General features: G+C 40.9%; 1 protein-coding gene across 1 annotated transcript in view; it reads left to right on the forward strand.

Annotated features, from left to right (window-relative positions):
• LOC109838228 (lysine-specific demethylase JMJ705) overlaps positions 14,293 to 20,498 on the forward strand; it is a 15,246-nt gene continuing 9,040 nt past the window's right edge. The window contains exons 1-5 of the mRNA XM_020406686.1: positions 14,293 to 14,617; positions 14,726 to 14,786; positions 14,872 to 14,983; positions 15,751 to 15,997; positions 19,750 to 20,469. Of these exons, the coding sequence (XP_020262275.1) occupies positions 14,293 to 14,617; positions 14,726 to 14,786; positions 14,872 to 14,983; positions 15,751 to 15,997; positions 19,750 to 20,469 (1,465 nt within the window). The remainder of the gene's footprint in view (positions 14,618 to 14,725; positions 14,787 to 14,871; positions 14,984 to 15,750; positions 15,998 to 19,749; positions 20,470 to 20,498) is intronic.

Consider the following 20,498-nt stretch of genomic DNA (forward strand, 5'->3'; position numbering starts at 1 on the left):
GGTAGCCGAACTCGTCTTCACCATACCCGATGAATGTGCATTTCTTGGACTTGGGATCAGGCTCATTCCTGCCTTGATCACTTATATGCACATAAGCTACACAACCGAAAACTTTGAGATGTGAGAGGGTTACCTCCTTTCCGCACCATACCTCTTCTGGTATTCTGTGCTCCAATGGAACCGATGGACCTCGGTTGATCAAGTAAGCTGCTGTGTTGACTGCTTCTGCCCAGAACTGCTTCGGTAGACCTGACTGCATCCGAATGCTTCTGGCTCTCTCTGTCAACGTTCTATTCATGCGCTCAGCCACACCATTGTGCTGAGGCGTGCCGGGCACGGTCCTCTCCATTCTGATACCGTGCTCATAGCAGAACTTCTTGAATCTGGTGTCTTCATACTCACCACCATTGTCTGTTCTGAGTTTCTTTACCCTCAAACCGGTCTCATTCTCGACCATGGCTTTCCATCTTCTGAAAGCCTCAAACACTTCTGACTTTTTCTTCAGAAAGTAGACCCACACTTTCCGAGAGTGATCATCAATAAAAGTCACGAAGTAGTGTTTCCCACCAATCGACGCGGTGGTTATTGGTCCCCAAACATCCGAGTGAACGAGCTCTAGCTTCTGCTTCCTAGGGGGTTTTCCACTTGTCTGAAAGCTAACTCTCTTCTGCTTTCCAAGTATGCATTCTTCACACACATCAATCTCTACTGATTGTAAACCTGGGAGTTTTCTCTTTGTGTGCATAACCTTCATCCCCTTTTCACTCATATGACCGAGTCTCTGGTGCCACAGCTTTGAAGTCTCATTGCCTGCCGCAACTGAGATCGAACAACGTGCACCTGCTGTCATATACAGGGTACCAGTCTTCCTACCTCTGGCAATCGTCATTGCGCCCTTCGAAATCCTCCAGTCAGTCATCGTGTAGCCTTCACTAGCCAGCTGGCTTACTGAGATTAAGTTCCTCTTCAGGTCGGGAATATACCTGACATCCTTCAGCTCCCATACTGACCCATTCAGCTTAATCTTCACTACACCTTTGCCAATAATGGCACATGCTTGATCGTCACCAAGATATACATTTCCAAGGTTTCCGGGGATATACTTCTCGAGGAATTCTTTCTGAGAAGTAGCATGGAATGATGCTCCCGAGTCCAACACCCAAGACTCCTCCTTGCTCTCCAAAGAGCATATCAGCGCATCATCTCCTCCTGAGGTGGAAGCAACGTTCACATCTGCATTTGCCTCCCACTCCTCCCGTGCACTCCTGCACTGATTCTTGTAGTGCCCGGTTTTCCCGTACTTCCAACACTCGATAGCCTTCGAACTGTTGGGATTTCTGGATTTGGATCTCCTGTCATCTAATCCATTTCCTCTGGTTGAACTTCTACCTCTTGACTCTGTTACCAATTGTTAAACCCTAGAGGGGGGTGATTAGGGTCTTATGCTAATCTAATCCGATTAAATACCAATTAAAACTAATTGATAAGTTATCCTAGCAAGTATGAAATACAATAATATATATGAGCTAGGATAAGCAATATACAATATGATATATCCTAGCAAAGAGATATATAGCAAAGGTAAACAATGTGAACTAGATAGTGGATCATATAAATAATGAGCTAATGACAATGGCGATAAGAAATATAAACACAAGTATAAATAAACGCCAAAGCACACTCAAACACAAGATATGATCACGGAGTTCGGACCTTCCGTCCTACGTCTCCGCTCCCCACTCCCGGGAAGAAATCCACTAACACAATCCGGTTTGGAAGCCGGAACTTCTTCTACACACTCGATTTTCTAGCTAACTAAAAACTCTACAACTCACACTCTTGCAATCACACTCTACACCCACTAAGTGTTGGACCTAGCCGTGTCTCCCTCAAGTGCTCGGTTACAACCTCTCTCTAGGCACGTCAACTGACGCCACTCCTCTTGGGACGATCCCCGACTCTCACCACACACTCCTCACTCGGTGTACAAGTGTATTACAAAGTGATTCTCACAATAAGCACAAATATAACAAATGATTGTTCTCAAAACAAGGTGAGAACTCAATTAAGCACAACTCTTAGTCACAAACCCACAACCCCAAATTATACTATGAATGTAAATACAATAAGCTCAAAAGGTTGTGTGTGAACAAAGAGATATAAATCAAAACTAAACTCAATGTAGTTCTAGCTTAATAACAATGATAATCAAATATATAAAAAAGCTAGAAATAGAGTTTAGAAAACTTCTCAATATATCAAGAGTGGAGGGGAGAATAGTTGAATGCCCAAACACCAATAGATGATCTCCTCAAGCTCTTGTAGAATTGAATCACAAAAACAAACTCTCAATTTGCTTAAAAGCTTTTTAAACACACTTAAACCAAACTAAAACCCTTGTTAAAAACTTTATTAAACTTGATTAAAAACCCTCTTGGTTAGTTTAAGAGTTGAAGGCAATGGGGTACTTATACCCTCTCTCAACTCAGCCAAAAACCTGAGCAAAAGACAAAACACAACCCCAAGGCAACGGTCAAAAAACTAGCCGTTGGAAGCTGAAAACAACATCGTCGGTCGACCGGAAAATTCATCGGTCGACCGGAAAAATTTCATCGGTCGACCGGAAAATTTCATCGGTCGACCAAAAAATTTCATCGGTCAACCGACAGACTCTCTGTCACCCAGTGAGCATATGAACTCAGGTTCGGTCGACCGGTGCGGTCGACCGAATACTGATACTTCTGAAAAACAGTTTTGAAAGCTGTACATCTGATTTTGAAACACTGTTTAAAAATATCAAATAAATTCGATGAAAGATCAACCGGTTCGGTCGACCGAAATCTGATACGAAATCTGACATATGAAAAACATGTTTTGCTGATTTTAAAACACTGTTTAAAAATATCAAATAAATTCCAAAAAATGTAAAACTTTGGGGAATGATTATAGACATGATAATAAACATGCTACAATGACTGGTTTCGAAAAAGGACTTCCCAAATGAAAAATATCATCATTTTACAAAATAGTTCAAAACATGAAAATATGAGATACTTGAATTTTGATGTTTTGACATAAACCAACTTTTGAAACTTTGTGAAATGTTTTTATAGACTTAGTAAAACATGTATAAACTGATATTGAAGTCTACAAACTAAGTATACAATATTTTCACAAATACAATAGAAAATGAAACATATGAGTATGTATATGAAAATATATTTGTTTCATATCTATGTAGATAAACCAAATCACAATAATAAATATGAAACATGTAATTTCATATTTATAAACATGAAAACCAAAACTTGTGTTGTATATATATGTGATTACATATATATACAAGGAAACTAATAAAATGTGTGTGTATAGATAATTGAGCTTAGAGTACCTTGATCTTCAATTTAGCTTGACTTGGTACACGTTGCGGATGAAGCTTGAACTTGATCTTTAACTTGAATTGTACGATGCTTCACTCCACAATTCCGCCAACCTCCATTTGATATCGTCGTTGAAGCGCTATTCCATCCATCCTCCAACTACATTGTTTGTCTATAATAAATAAGAAAAAATAAATACTAGACAAACAACATTAGTGATAAATTATTTGTTAAACATCATTAAAACAAGAAGGCCAACATGCAATACTGAAGAGGTTATAGCTTCACCCGACTCTCTCCGTCGGATCTCCTCACTGGGAACCAGATCACGAACGTCGTCAAACTTCAACTTTTTCTTTCCCGACGAGCTACTCACAGCTGTGACTGTAGCGTTCCAACTCTCTGGTAGGCAAGACAAAAGGATCAACGTTCGAACTTCCTCATCAAACTCAATATCAACTGAACTCAATTGGGTCGTGACTGTATTGAGTTCATTGAGATGATGTGCTACCGGTGCACCTTCTGCCATTCGCAGATTGAATAACCACCTCATCAAATGGACTTTATTTGAGGTTGATGGCTTCTCATACATATTTGAGAGTGCTGCCATAAGACCAGTCGTGGTCTTCTCCTTTGCAATGTTAAAAGCAACATTGCGGGTTAACGTCAAACGAATAACCCCGAGGGCTTTTCTGTCCAGAAGATTCCAATCTTCTTCCTTTATACCCTCCGGCTTCTTCCCCGAGAGAGGTTGATACAGATTTTTCTGATACAGATAATCCTCTATCTGCATTTTCCAGAATCCGAAATCTGATCCATCAAACTTCTCTATTCTCACCTTTCCCTCATCTGCGGCCATGGCTCCCACTTGAATCTGACTTCCTCTAGATCGTTTCACGCTCTGATACCAGTTGTTGGGAATTTAACGCCTAAACCCCTAATACAACAGAAACGCAGAATAGAGAACAGTACACAAGATTTACGAGGTTCGGCAACTGCCTACGTCCTCGGGAGCCACACAGTCAATTTCTTATTTAATCTAATAAGAAATTACAAATCAAGAGCGAATCTCTAAACTGAGATTCCTCAAATGAACACTGTAGCTACAGTGTTAATACCCACAATAAAATCCCCTCTTCTCTTTTCTCTCTCTTCTTAAATTTCTTTCTTTATCTCCCCTCAAAACACTATTTGAGAGCTGGAGATTAGAAATCGCTGCTGCGATTTGAGAGAATGTTGTTGCGTTAGGGGGAGAACGCTACTGCGTTAGGGGGATCCGCTGCCAGAGAAAAACGAGGGGAGGAGGAGCAACTGGAGCTAGGGCATCGGGGGGGGGGGTGGGTTATAGCGAACGAGACAGGCTGATTCGTGGCTGCGATAGCCTGTCGCCAGCCGATGTCGAACGGGGTGGGATGAACGCGGGGTCGTCGGGGTCGCGGTCGTCGAGCGGGTCGCGTTCCCCAAAGCCACCATCACGTTTGCCCATAGCTCAGCTCGACCCTGCGTCGTCTTCGACTTCGCCTGCGCCGCCGGACTTTCGAGCTCGCCTCGCCTATGCACCCACTCCCTCGCCTGCGAAGTTTGGTCTCCACCTGATCTCACACCCACCCCACCCCCACAAATCTTGACCTGGATGTGCTAAAATAATGCACTAATTCTTTGAAAACAAGAAGAAGTAAAAAAGTTAATGTATCCTCTATAAGTTGATTAAACGTGTGATGACATAATAATAATAATAATAATAATGGGAATTTTTTAAAATAGCCCACTTTTACTAAGTATTTAGCAAAATAGACCACTTTGCTAAGTATTTAGCAAAATAGACCTCTTTTTGGCCAATAGGCCAAAAAGATGTCGATTTTGAAAAACAAGGCTCGGAAAACATACGAGAATAGTAGCCTTGTATGTTTAGAGCCAACTTAATCAGCACTTATTAGACTCAGAAAACATACGGGAATACTAGTCCCGTATATTTTCTGAGTTCATTACCAAAACGTACGGGACTAGTAGTCCCGTACATTTTGCTGAGACATATTCGCCTGTGCCCAGCAAATCCACGGAACTAGTAGTCCCGTGGATTTGCTGTCTAAATAAGTGGGCTCCGCAATTTCTACGGGATTTGCTGTCTAAATAAGTGGGCTCCGCAATTTCTACGGGACTAGTAGTCCCGTAGAATCTCGGACTACATAAGCCCCAGTTGTGCCCCAAATTAGGGCACAACCGCTTCCTTCTCTTTCTCTTGTGATCTTCCCCCCCCCCTCTCTCTCTCCCTCTTTCTCTCTCTCCCCCGAGCTCTTACTCCCGATCTCCCTCTCTCTCTTTCTCGAGCTCTTTCTCTGGATATCCCTCTCTCCCAAACCTTATCACTCTCTCCCAAGCCGATCAACGTCCCAAACCCAACCTCCATCCTATCCCAAACCCGACCTAACAATCATGATCCCTCTCTTCCAAACCCAACTCACCTCTTCCTCCCTTACATTTGACGCTGACGTCGTCTATTCTCTCCGAGGCCGATGAGATTCGAAATTTCATCAAGTTATAAATTTTATATATTTTTAATAAATTTCTCTATATTGTTTAGTTAATATTGTATATCTAGAAGAATTATGTAATTATGATTAAATTTATGGAACGAAATCTAATTTTTATATGATGAATTTTAATTCTTCAGTTAAAATGGTGAATAGAATACCGATTATTTGCTTATTCAATAGAAAACTGAGTGTTGGAATGAATAATATGTCTATATACGATGGAGGCTCTAGGAAAATGTTCATGTTATCTAGAAGTTATAATTTTGATAGAATGAAGGAGCAAATATACAGAGTTACTGGAATTAATCTCGTCGAAAATGCCATTAAGGTATTCTGTAATTGTCCAATAAATGATCAAAGAACAATTACTGTAGAGATCACCAATGATGAAGAATTGAATGACATGATACAACTTGCGGAGAAACAAATCTCAATCGAGTTGTTCATTGAAAATATTCCAATGTCTGGGATTGCTGAAGTTTCATATGCTCGCGGAGAGTTCTCCCCTATGCTTGAAAATCAAATCTCATTATCTCAAAGTGCCTTGTGCTTAAAAAATGACTCGGATGCAATATCAAATGACGTGTTCCACAACTTGTCGGGTCATGTTTCAGTTAATTTACCGGTTGGTTCTATAATAGAAGAGGATGGGGATGAGGATGTAGATGCTGAAGAGGAGGAATATCTTGATAGTATGCAGTGTGCAATTGGAGAGACCAATGATGACGTACGTTGGATAGATGAATATTACGTAAATAATGACTATGTAGAGTCTGAAGAGTCGTTGCCAGAAGAGTTTCAAAATGATGAGTGGATAAATGCCTCACAAGCTGAGTTCGTTGAGCTTGGTCCTAAAGTTGATCGACTCGAGGACTTTACTTTCAAAAAAAAAAGAACTTTTCGAGAATAAGGAAACCTTAATTTTCGCTATACGTGAATGAGCAATCAGAAACCGGGTCAAATTCAAGATGACGAAAAGCAACACACCTAGCTATCATGTAAAGTGTTACTTAAATGAGAAAGGTCAAGGAGAGAATACAAGCGTTGCAGATGATAGAAATTCAAAGTGTCTATGGAAGCTTAATGCAGCTGTTAGGAAAAAATCTAATGACCAATTTATGATATCTAGTTATTACGGACTTCATACATGTTACAATCCGACTGTAAATTATGATCATAAGACTTTGACTTCCTCTTATATCTGTAGGCGTCGAAAAATGCTTGCAGGCATCCAAATACCACTCAAAATAATATGGAAGAACAATTTACACGTCATCAGGCAATACAAGATGGCGCGGCAGCCCATGGCGTCGCGGCTAAGGCGCGACAGCACATAGTGCCGCGGCTAAGGCGCGACAGCACATAGTACCGCGGCTAAGGCGCGGCAGCCTGTTATGTCGCGGCTTAGGCGCTGCAACCTAGGGTGTCGTGGCTATGTTAAAAGAGTGCTGTGGCGGTTACAAGGCAGTTATATGATGATTTTTTGAGGTCTACGTGGCAGCATATCAGAAATAAAATGTGTGCTGACGTGGACAAGCAGTTAAACCACGAAAAAAATGGTTAAAGGTCGTGGAAGAACGGTTTTAAGCACGATGGAACGTGCTGATAACCGTCCCTTTGGCCACGGCAGCCTATACTGCCGCGCCAATAGCCGCGGCAGTGTAGACTGCAGCGGCCAAAGAGAAAACACTCGGTCAGTTATTTTGCCCCCATTTCAACTGTGGTGCACTGAGACCCCTATAAATACCTCCCTATACACGAAATAAAAGAGGGCTGAGCATTTCCAGAGTAGATTAGAGCAAAGAGCCTTGAGTTTTGGTGAATTAGAGCAAGAAAGAGAGTCTTCCTTCTGCACAAACATCCTCAAGAAGTTTCTGGCGATTCCTAGAGATCTAAGCTCTGACTTGATCTTTAGAAGAGTGAACATCTTACATCGATAAGATATTCAACGGTCCTGCGTTTGTTTCTCAAGAGTTGTAATTTTTCCTTTTGTTGTGTAAAAGGAGTCTTATAAAAATGCTATCTCTTTTTTTTGAATTTATTGTAATCGACTGAAGATATAATGAATTCCATGGCGAAACCAACTTTTGACGCAAACAAGCTGGCGACCACAGTGGGAGCCAACGGTCTCGCTGCCGAGACCATCGTGTTGCAGCCGATCAAGATTCCAGTTGAATCCATGGTCGAATACGAATTTGACCAAACCAAGTTTGAGGAATATCTCTCATCATCCTCTTCAAGATCTTCATTGTTTCGCAAGTACAAGAGGATCTCACAATTGAGGAAGACTTACATGCCAAAGAAGGCACAAAATGAAGACTCTCGCTTGATTGTTGCTGAGGATTTCACTCGCAATACCTCTGCTCACAATGGCTCTTATCTAGTTAAAGAGTCATCGAATCAAAGCCCGCCGGCATTGACGAAAAGAGCTCGTCAGAGACAACGCCAACGCCGTGCTCGCCAAATAGTTAAGGCATTTGAACAAACCGACGGAGTTCGTTATTACACGGACTTAGAGTCGAGGAAACAACAAGTGGTTTGTTCAACGCAACGACAAACTACTCACGTTTATGCATAATTCACGACGGAGGAATGGACACTCGTCAAAAGGGCTCGCTCAACCCTCAAAGAACGTATACAAAAACGTCGTGCAAACGCTGTTCATGCCCGTGCTCTTTTACAACAAAGACAAGAAGGGAAGAAGGAAACAGTGTCTAAGGAATCACCAAAGAATCACAGAGTATGGATCTACAAATCCAAACTCGTACTAAAATCGGGTCTGCATAATCCAACCTGTGACCGCGACATTCTTCACTGTCGCGGCACATCCTTCAACCGCGGCATTTTCCTTCAGCCCCATCAACGTCGATTCCTGATCCGTCTACTACAATCATAAATGTTCCATCACCAGGGAAACCACGGTTCAGTCCTGACCTGTCAATATCCAAGATCACGATAGCGGATCGCCTCAATCCCTCATCTGACGATCAAGACAAAGTTCCAGTTAAAGAACGCTTGGGTCAAGTGAATGAATCCCAGGAGCCCGTTAAGACACCACATCCGCAAAGGGGTGGTTCTAAACGTGTGACTCCTGACATAACCTTGGATCATTCGAAGGCGATAAAAAGTTGTCCTGAGAACGCCAACAAGGCTTTACGCCCCCAGAAGAAGACACATTCACCTAATGATATCGTCATACCTGAGGGGTCATGCCAACAGACGATACGATTTTTTGGCAATCATACCGATGAATCGTATTATCAAGTTAGGGTTGTGAATAATTTCCGAAAGAGAGTTATTCGAGAGATAAACTCTCGTTGTTCCTGTGCGCGACTCGTTAAAGCAGCATTATCAGAATGTGACTGTTTCAAACGAGAAGCCTTCCCACGAAAAATCTCTGTATTATCGAAGCCTAAGCCGAGACATTTCCCCAAAAGAAAATCAGCTGCCCAAGATGATGAATTCCCTGAAGTCACCATCAACGTGGCTGATAGAAGAAAGTCTAAACAGCATTCAAGTGACTCAAATCCCGACTTTTCCCCAGAAGACTCCAATTAGGAGCTATCAGACGCAGAGACTACAAGAGAATGCAAGAAGGAATGTCCTCGGAGGATGAATTCTCGGACACTTATTCTGCAATCGCTTCTGATGATACAATGTCTAGCACAGGACAAATCAGAGAAGTATTCACAATCACTGCTGATCAGTTCACTCAAATACTTCAGGAAGCTCTAGCCAAACAACGTGAAGAAATTAGAGCTGAAGTGAAGACAGAAATGAAGTTGGCTATCCAACAAATGAGAGAACTGTTAACTCAACAGCCTCAACCTCCTGAGTCCAATCAGCGATTTGAATCCAGCCACCACACTCGGAATGTTGTAGAGGACAGTGATCCAGAGGTGGATGAAGTCATTATGGCTGATACACCTCCCAATAGCAATAACGCTGGGGGTGGTTTAACACATTCTCCCAATAACGATATTGGGAGTGGTTCAATGGCACCTCTTACAGGGGGTGGTCTAACTCATTCTCCTCAACGTCATTCGAATGAAGACATAGACGATGACGGGAAAATGAAAGAGCTTGAAAACAAAGTCAACGCTTTGATGACGGCTCAAGAAGTGAAGAGGACGGGTATTCCATGTCCCTATCCAAGAGAATGGGATTCAATACCGTATCCGACAAAGTTCAATCTGATTAACTTCACACCGTTTGAGGGGAAGAGTTCGCCGATTCAGCACTTGATTTATTTTAAGTCTCATTTGGGCATGATCTCTGGAAACGAGGCTTTAATGGTCCGGTCATTTGTTGGCACCCTTCGTGGGCCCGCCTTCGATTGGTACCGACGGCTCAAGCCAGGGAGCATCAATTGCTGGGATGACATAGAAAGTTTGTTCCTCAGCAATTTCTTCGATGATGACACCGAAGTGTCAATCGGAACCCTTTTGGAGAAGAAGCAAAAGACGGAGAGTCAGTTGACAATTTTGTCAAACGTTTCCGTAACAAAGCAATGAATTGCAGAGATCCTATTACAGAGGAATTCATCCTACAAACATGCCACAATAACCTCTCCATCGATGTCCTGGAAGCTCTGGGGGTCGTGCCATCCACAACTTGGAAGGAGTTAAAATCTCGGGGTGAACAAGCTGAGCACTTTCTTAAAAGAAAGAAAGCTGAGAGAGGCCAATCAATGACATCTGCAATCATTGAGAATGCGACTCTCGATCCGAGGTTTCAAAAGGAATATTCTTTCGAAGATGATGAAGCTCCAGCCATATTAGAATACCTCCTCGCTAATGATAAAATCGAGCTACCAATTATTAAAGATCAGGATGAGCTAAGAGGATTACAGATCCAAATTATTGTGCGTACCACAGAAGGGTTCTTCATCCCACCGAGATTTGCTTTGGACTCAAAAACAAGATCCAAGCCCTAATTGACTCCGGCGTCATAACGACGAAAGAAGTCGAGTAAAGACGACCATCCAACTCCAGTGGGTGCACGAGTATAAACTGTTTCCCCACACTCCAAAGAGTATATGAGTATAAACTGCTTCTCGGTCATCCAACTAAGTACAATGTTAAACCCGGTTTCACAAAGAAAGCTAGGGGTGGATGATTTATGTAACGGGGAGTTCCTGGAGAATCTTATATTCTTAAGGATAACCCGAACATGCGACTGAGGATAACGTACTCCTCGTTACACCCAGTTTTGCAAAGAAAGCTGGGGGTGGATGATTTATGTAACGGGGAGTTCCTGGAGAATCTTATATTCTTAAGGATAACCCGAACATGCGAATGAGGATAACGTACTCCTCGTTACACCCAGTTTTGCAAAGAAAGCTGGGGGTGGATAATTCATGTAACGGGAAGTTCCCGGAAGAATGTTAAATGTAATATTCTTAGGGATAACCCCGATCATTATGAACAAAGTGATAAACACTAAACTCCTACTATGACTTCCGAATACTCTTTTGCTGAGATGAGATTCGATCACCTCTTTAGATCAATCTTCCCTCACAAAATTCCCATTTTGGTCAAACCTTTAAACAGTTAGGACCAAAGCCAAAATCCCCTCTCGATTCGTTCCATGAACGAGAGGTCCACAAATTGAACGATCAAACCTTTAAACAGTTAGGATCGTCTCAAATTCCCATCTTGGTCAAACCTTTAAACAGTTAGGACCAAAGCCAAAATCCCCTCTCGATTCGTTCCATGAACGAGAGGTCCACAAATTGAACGATCAAACCTTTAAACAGTTAGGATCGTCTCAAATTCCCATCTTGGTCAAACCTTTAAACGAGATAGAATATAAAATTCTTCCTCTCCGATTCTGGGTTTATCTCTACCAACAAACAAGAGACCAGGAGATAGAATATAAAATTCTTCCTCTCCAACATCGGGTTCATCTCTACCAACAAACAAGAGACTAGGAGATAGAATATAAAATTCTTCCTCTCCAATTTCAGGTTCATCTCTACCAACAAACAAGAGACCAGGAGATAGAATATAAAATTCTTCCTCTCCAATTCCGGGTTCATCTCTACCAACAAACAAGAGACCAGGAGATAGAATATAAAATTCTTCCTCTCCATCCTCTACCAACAAAAAAGAGATCATATTACTCCAATGGGTACACGAGTCTAAACTGTTTCCCTACCATCAACAGGAAGTTTCTGGAGAATATCACTCAAAATATTCTTAAGAATAACCTGGCAACCTCCCAACGTATATATGAGGTTAAACTGTTTCCCGAACACTCCAATAGAGCATATGAGTATAAACTATTTCTCCATTTTTCAACAACAGTTCTGATTCAAGACTTCGACAACGGCCACGCGATAAACGCAGTACCGGAGGAATTTTAGCTATTCTACAAAGCACTGAGTAGACTAAAAGATAAAGAAGTCAAGGATTTAAGCCGTTCACAAATCATTTTACGCAACTTCTTCAACAAAGCACTGGAGAAATTGCAAGGAAAGCTTATCATATCCAAAGTGTCCCAGACTCCTCTCTAAAAAAATGATGATGAGTCTGAGATACTTTGGAGGGGGTATCTGTAGGCGTCGAAAAATGCTTGCAGGCATCCAAATACCACTCAAAACAATATGGAAGAACAATTTACACGTCATCAGGCAACACAAGATGGCACGGCAGCCCATGGCGTCGCGGCTAAGGCGCGACAGCACATAGTGCCGCGGCTAAGGCGCGACAGCACATAGTGCCGCGGCTAAGGCGCGGCAGCCTGTTATGTCGCGGCTTAAGCGCTGCAACCTAGGGTACCGCGGCTATGTTAAAGGAGTGCTGTGGCGGTTATAAGGCAGTTATATGATGATTTTTTGAGGTCTATGTGGCAGCATATCAGAAATAAAACGTGTGCTGACGTGGACAAGCAGTTAAACCACGAAAAAAGTGGTTAAAGGTCGTGGGAGAACGGTTTTAAGCACGATGGAACGTGCTGATAACCGTCCCTTTGGCCGCGGCAGCCTATACTGCCGCGCCAATAGCCGCGGCAGTGTAGACTGCAGCGGCCAAAGAGAAAACACTCGGTCAGTTATTTTGCCCCCATTTCAACTGTGGTGCACTGAGACCCCTATAAATACCTCCCTATACACGAAATAAAAGAGGGCTGGGCATTTCCAGAGCAGATTAGAGCAAAGAGCCTTGAGTTTTGGTGAATTAGAGCAAGAAAGAGAGTCTTCCTTCTGCACAAACATCCTCAAGAAGTTTCTGGCGATTCCTAGAGATCTAAGCTCTGACTTGATCTTTAGAAGAGTGAACATCTTACATTGATAAGATATTCGCTTCAAATTCTTACTTCGATAAACGAAGGAAGAATCATTAAACCCCTCACGGTTCAATCAGAATCTGTGATTCGGTGGTCCACGAGTCAAAGCGCTCCCGGCACAGGCAAAGATCCCACGCAAGCAGCGATCCAAACAACGGTCCTGCGTTTGTTTCTCAAGAGTTGTAATTTTCCTTTTGTTGTATAAAAGAAGTCTTATAAAAAGACTATCTCTTTTGAATTTGTTGTAATCGACCGAAGATATAATGAATTCCACAGCGAAACCAACTTTTGACGCAAACAATATCATGAAGCTAATTATGCCCGAAGTTAGATGGGAACTTGATCTTACTCCAGGACAGATAAGTACATGGGTATATGATATGAAAAGAATAACAATATCCAAATACAAAGCATATGATGCACGGAGGAAGTAAATATTTTCTATTGATATGTTATTGGCCGGATTTGTATATACCTTATATATTACCACCTCAATACAAAAGACAAGCGGGACGACCAAAATACGTATGCATTAGAGGTACTATGTATCAAGGTCGTGAAGGAGTAGCGTCACAAATCCGTTATGGACAATGTAATCAATTAGGTCATAATAGGTCTCGTTGTCCATCAAGAGCAAGTAGATAGCAATTAATTGATAAGTAAATATTTTCTATTGATATGTTATCGTTATATGTTATTGATTTAGCAAGTAGATACATTATCTATATGTTATTGATTTGGCAAAAACTAGTAAGTTATCGTTATATGTGCAAGTATATACATGATGCTTCCCGGGCCGGTTACTGATGAAATCCTCTATGATCAGTCACGCTACCGTCTAGAGAGCATATCGTTTACATCGGTAATGATGACCTATTTATAGTCACATATTACTTATTCATTCTTATATTCTAATATTTGTTTTCATTAATGTGCGAGGACAAGAGCTGGTTATTATTGATCATAGCCTTGGACATACACGCTGGCCACTTGATGATCCGTGCATCATTGCCCTAGTATCCCAAGTTGGTTTTCTCACTTGCTCAAAATTAAAATGGATGAAGCTCGATTGGGCACTGCTTAACACGTTGATGGGTAGATGGAGGCTGGAGACTAACACTTTCCATCTACGTGTCGACGAGGCAACTATTACTCTCCAGGATGTAGTAGTGATCCTAGGTCTCCGCATTGATGGCACTTATGTCACGGGGACTGATAGGCATGTTTGGAGGGACACATGTAATAATTTATTAGGAATATCTCTGGAGTCCTTGCCTGGAGGGTATATTAGATTGAAGTGGCTAAAGGAGAGTTTTGAAAACTCGTTGCCACAAGATGCACTTGAATTGATGATCCAACAGCATGCCAGAGCATATATTTTGCACATAATCGGGACGTTTCTTTTTCCAGATTCAAGTAAACATAAAGTCCATTTGAGTTAAGTACACTTCATAAATTGTTATAATGTATTTGAATGTAATTTTTATGCCAATTCAAGTATTGATTTTTTCTCACTATTTTTAGCAAATATGACTAACACATTTGAACTCGCACTAGGTGGTTACCACTTCTCGAAGACTTTGATGTGTGCGGGACATTATCCTAGGGTAGTGTTGTTTTAGCATACTTATATTGAGAAATATTAAAGATTACTTTAATGCAAAATAAAGAGCTCAAGGGCTATTTAACATTGCTACAAGTTTGGGCATGGGAGAGGCTGGTTTTGAAACCACGATTATGCGAGATCCGAGAGTTAGATGGACATATTCAACTAGGCTGCAGGTAAAAATCGTCAAATTGAATCTCGTTTTTATTTAATTTTAAATTTAACATTTTGAACAAAAACCTATATTGTAGATGGAATGTCACAAAAGCATATGATGAGACCCCGGCTAGGCAACTAGATTTTTACAGAGGGGAGCTCGACCGGATGAAATTTTTTTAGGTATCAAACTTGAATTGAAGGCGTTTAAAGCTATTGATATATTTCAAAAAGTTATTTATATATGGATTATTTTGCAGCTCGAGTGGCAGCCATACACCCCTCACCTACCTCGTCTACCGCTGATTTGTATGGAGGGACACGGCATATGGAGGGCCAGAGTTCCTCTCGTTTGTTTCAAGATTGTGGAGATGCACGTACCCGATCACGTGTTTAGACAGTTTGGACTCACACAACCCGCTCCACAATCTGTCGAACAAATAGAGAGAAAGGTGTCTAAAGGTTGACATCAAATTGACTGGTGGCACACACATCAATCATACATTACTAGGTGGAATGATCGACATTAACTTATTGTCGATCAGCTTTATCCTCTGATGGAGAAAGTTGATTACATTAAATGGTACTGGGGGATTACCAGATGTTAGATAATCACTCAAACTGCACCTCCAGTCGACGAAATCGAGATTCACTCCCAACAATCACGATATGTACCAAGAGGGCTAGATGAGAGGCGATGGGTAAGTAAATTACAAAAATTATAATAGAATGTTCAATCTCTTGTTAGCTTTTGGTTTCTTATATTAATATTTTTATGTAATTGTAGATAGATGCTATGGACGAGGTCGAGGGGATTGCAAATGAGGGCATAGCTACCGCCACAGGAGATTCACTACATGTATCGATATTGCATCGGATAGTGGCGAGAGTTCATAGAGATTTTCAACAAACTCATGAGGATCGACATGAAGGTCGTGAGCAGGTGGATCTTGAATATACTCTATATGCACGCCGACGTAGACGTGGTAGACGTTGCACGCACGACGATGAAGCTGGTCCGTCACAGCAACTCGGTCCGTCACAGCCCAACACACAACCGGAGAGCGAGCATATACAAACTCAAGTCAAAGGAGGCCGCAGACGATCTCAATGAGTGCGAAGAGAGAGACAACGGGGGAGGGTGGATTTTTTATTTGTTAGTTTTTCCACTAAGATATATATTGTCGTATGGATTTATTGACATTTGATTTGTTTAGCTTAGACTAAATATTATCGTATGGGTAGACTTGATACATTAGGATTTGTTTAGCTTAGACTAATATATATTATCGTATGGATTTGTGATGTGTACTTTTGTCGGATTTTGGATGTGATGTGTATTTCGTCGGATTTGTGTTGTGATGTTATTGATTACGTAGGATTTTGTGTATTTTTGACATTTTGTGTTGTGATGTTGTAATTTTATAACTTTTATCAAAGTACACAATGTAAATGATATATTTTTGGTGAAAATTTTGGTCGTATATCGATAAATGAGGCATGTGCATGTTTTGTGCATGTTTTAGCTCTGCCTAGCAAATCCACGGGACTATTAGTCCCGTGGATTTGCTAGGCACGGGCAAATATGTCTCAGCAAAATGTACGGGACTACTAGTCCCGTACGTTTTGGTAATGAACTCAGAAAATATACAGGACCAGTAGTCCCGTAAGTTTTCTGAGTCCACTAAACGCTGATTAAGTTGGCTCTAAACATACGTGACTAGTGACTACTAGTCCCGTATGTTTTCTGAGCCTTGTTTTTCAAAATCGACCTTTTTTGGCCTATTGGCCAAGAGGTCTATTTTGCTAAATATTTAGCAAAATAGTCTATTTTGCTAAATATTTAGCAAAAGTGGGCTATTTTAAAAAATTCCCCTAATAATAAAATAAAGTGTGGAATTTAAAGGGAAAAGCCGTTTGATTCTAAATTTGTTATGAGCTGGGCCAAAGCGTACCAGCATGTATTTGGTGAGGCCCAGATTCATTTATTGTGGACAAGTGCAGAAAGCTTACTCGGATTGGTTTTGAATTGGGTGAATTATCATATTGATTTTTTTTTCTAGCTGACTAGCTCCCATGATATTTTGGTATTTTCTCTGAGTTAAAAGAACAATTTAATCCAAAACTTTACTGTTGACAAACACACACACACAAAAAAGAAAAAAAAAAGGCAAAACCTCACGTGAATTAGTGCCATATTATTTACGAGGAAAGTGTCAAATGATTATTTGGCATATATTGATATGAAGATAATACTTATGCAACAATATTAAGTCTACCACAAGGAAATAAATTTAGGGACAAAGAAAGAGAGGACATGATATTATCTCCAAATATAGTAAAGATAAAGCATGAGAGGTCAAGGACTGCTAAAAGGAAAGAGGTTTCGTGTTTTTTTCCCCTGGCCAACAGTGAAATTGTGGTTTTAATTGGTACATTTTGCTCAGGGGAAAAAAAATAACGAAACGTTGTCAGAGTTTTTTTTTTTAAAAAAAAGTCAAACTAAGGAGAGGGTTATACCAAAATAGCACTCTAGTAATTTATTCATTTTGAATCTGCAAACTTGTTAGTTTGATCTACTATAAGTTGTACAAATTTATGAATACAATAGATACCGGTTCAAGTTAACCTGTTACCATCCCTACTAGAAAACTTCTCCAACTCAGCCTACTTGGTTATTATGTCTCTAAAAAAGGACATTCAAAGGTCAGAGTTCAATCGTTCTTGCATACTAGAAGCTGAATAGTGACACGTGCTCATTAATCATGTGAAAGAATTTGTGTGTTTAGGGGGTGTTTGGTTCAATTTCTAGAAATTATAGGAAATGTTTTCCACCTAAAATATGATTTCCTTGTATTTCTTAAAAAAATTATAGGAAAAGTTTTGAGAAATCAAAAAGTACCAATTTTCTTGTTTTTTTTACTTTGCTTGTTTGGTTCAAAACAAGAAAATAGCTCATAACTTTATAGAAAATAACAAGATTTGGTAGGTTTTTAATTAAATATGGTATGTGTCAGATTTCTGGTGATTTCATCTCATTTTGAGAGGAAATTATTTTTTATAAAATTTGGTAGGTTTTGATATTTTATAGAAAATATTTCTGTAAATTTTTTGTTAAACCAAACACAATTTACAGAAATCTCTGGAAAACTTTTAATTACAAATTTGCCATTATCAGATGTTTTAAAAAAAATTTCTCAAAAAGTGTGCAACCAAACAGCCCCTTTAGTCTCACAAGTCTCGCACGCCACGGGATTTCTACATCATTGAATGTAGAAAACACGCCTACAACTCATCAATAAATCTCTTTCTATTGTATAGATCTCATGAATATTATTTATTATAAATATTTTATATAAAAAAACTTAGTTACAGGTGATGAACTAATCCTATTCATTCGTCCATATAAGTGTAGTCATTCTTTACAATTTAGAATGTAAATGATCTCTTCTCGACTCGTAAAAGGGAAGTCAAGTGACATTTTTTATTTTTATTAAGGTGTACTTTCAAAATCGGCTTGCTGATCCTAACTCACGGACAACTAATAACACTAGATTTTAATAAGGACTTAAATTAATCCTTATCTGACATTGGATATTTAATGATCTTCACTCAAAAAATTTTGGATTTGGCTCAGGTTTTGTATATATGTCAACTAATTAGCTATATTCAAGAGCAAATCATTAATCATAGTTCATGGTTATTTAAGAATTTATACCAAACAAGGCCACTTGTCCATTGAACACTAGCCCTGCCGAGGGCCCCCTCTATTCTTTTATTACTCCACCCATCCACTTCGCAATCAGTTAAAGCCAATATTCCAAAGGCCCAGTTACCCTAATTAATCTGCAATGAAGCCCACCCAGTCAATTATCGACCCTTAGACGAAGATTCCCCTTCCCCTTTTTTGTTCATGACCCCCAATATTTTGCCCATAGTCATAATCACTTTTAAACCAACCGCTTTCAAATTATTTTAATTCGACATACTCTACTGAATTAATTTTAACTCAATTTAGTTTTTTCATCGGTTCGTATTTATGCATAGTTTTTTTCATCACTTAGTGCTAATATATATGTATAGTTAAGTTGCTATATTTATATTTAAAGTAGAAAAATAAAAGAACATGATTCATGTCAACACTCTATCAACATTTGAGATACAAGCATTACTGTTATTGTTCTTGTTGTATTTCTTGGTGTATCTTTTATTTTGGACTAAGCTGCTATATTGCTATTAACTAGTGTATACAAAACCGATGAAATACACAAATTAGATTTTAACAATGATTTGTCTTTGGGGAAAAAAAAGGGAAAACTCTCTCAAAATTTTAAACGAAAAACCCAAAAAATGGAAAAGCAGTCAAATTAATTTCTCACCTCCGTCAAACCTCTCTCAGTCTTCACCTCAATTCTAAAATTTTTAAAATCCCCCCCTTTTTCTCACTCTCACCACAGCGGCACTCTCTGTTATTTCCCCCAAACCCTCTCTCTCTCTCCTCCTCTGCCCCAAAACAGAACAACACTCTGCCCACTTGCCTCCTCCACCTTCCCCTCGCCCCAAAACCCCCCGAATCTGCCCCCTGAAAAATGTCTCCACCATCTAGCCCAAATGTATTGCCCCCCTAGAATTTACTTTAGCCCCTCCTCTCCTCCAATTGTCCTCCCCTTTCACCCTCAGACCCACTCCCCTCGAGCGTCCCCAATGCCTCAAAACCCTCCCTCTACGCCCGCCGAGTACCAACCCAACCTCCAGATCTCTGACCCATCTCCTTCATCCTCCTAAGATCCAGACACAGAAGCTCGAGCTTCGGCACTGCAAGATGCTCCCCCAATCCCCTCCCTTCGGAAGAAAACCACCCTCTCCAACCCTCAACCGCTCCTTTTCGCCGCCGGGACCCCTCGCCAAGAAGCCACCGACTTTCTCACGCGCCAGCAGCAAATCGGGTTCTGCCCCCGCCGCCCGAGGCCCGTGCAGAAGCCCGTGTGGCAGAGCGGAGAGAGCTACACATTGCAGCAGTTTGAGTCGAAGGCGAAGCAATTCGAGCGCGCCCAGATGAAGAAATTCAACAAGAAGACCCCCTTCTCGCCGCTGGAGGTGGAAGCCCTCTTTTGGAGAGCTTGTGCTGATAAACCCTTTTCGGTCGAGTACGCGAATGACATGCCCGGTTCGGGGTTTGTTCCGATTGTGAAGAAATGGGGGTGCAAAGAGGAGGAGGTGGGTAATGTGGGTGAGAGCGGGTGGAATATGAGGGGGGTTTCGAGGGCCAAGGGGTCGCTGTTGAGGTTTATGAAGGAGGAGATACCGGGGGTTACCTCGCCGATGATTTATGTCGCCATGATGTTTAGCTGGTTCGCTTGGCATGTTGAGGATCATGAGTTGCACAGTCTGAATTACTTGCATTTGGGGAGCGGGAAGACTTGGTATGGGGTGCCGAGGGATGCGGCGATTGCGTTTGAGGATGTGGTTAGGGTTCATGGGTATGGTGGAGAGGTGAATCCCTTAGGTGAGTTTTTTTTTTTTTTTTTTTTTTCT

Source organism: Asparagus officinalis, chromosome 4 (assembly GCF_001876935.1).
Source record: "Asparagus officinalis chromosome 4, Aspof.V1, whole genome shotgun sequence".
Lineage (NCBI taxonomy): Eukaryota > Viridiplantae > Streptophyta > Magnoliopsida > Asparagales > Asparagaceae > Asparagus > Asparagus officinalis.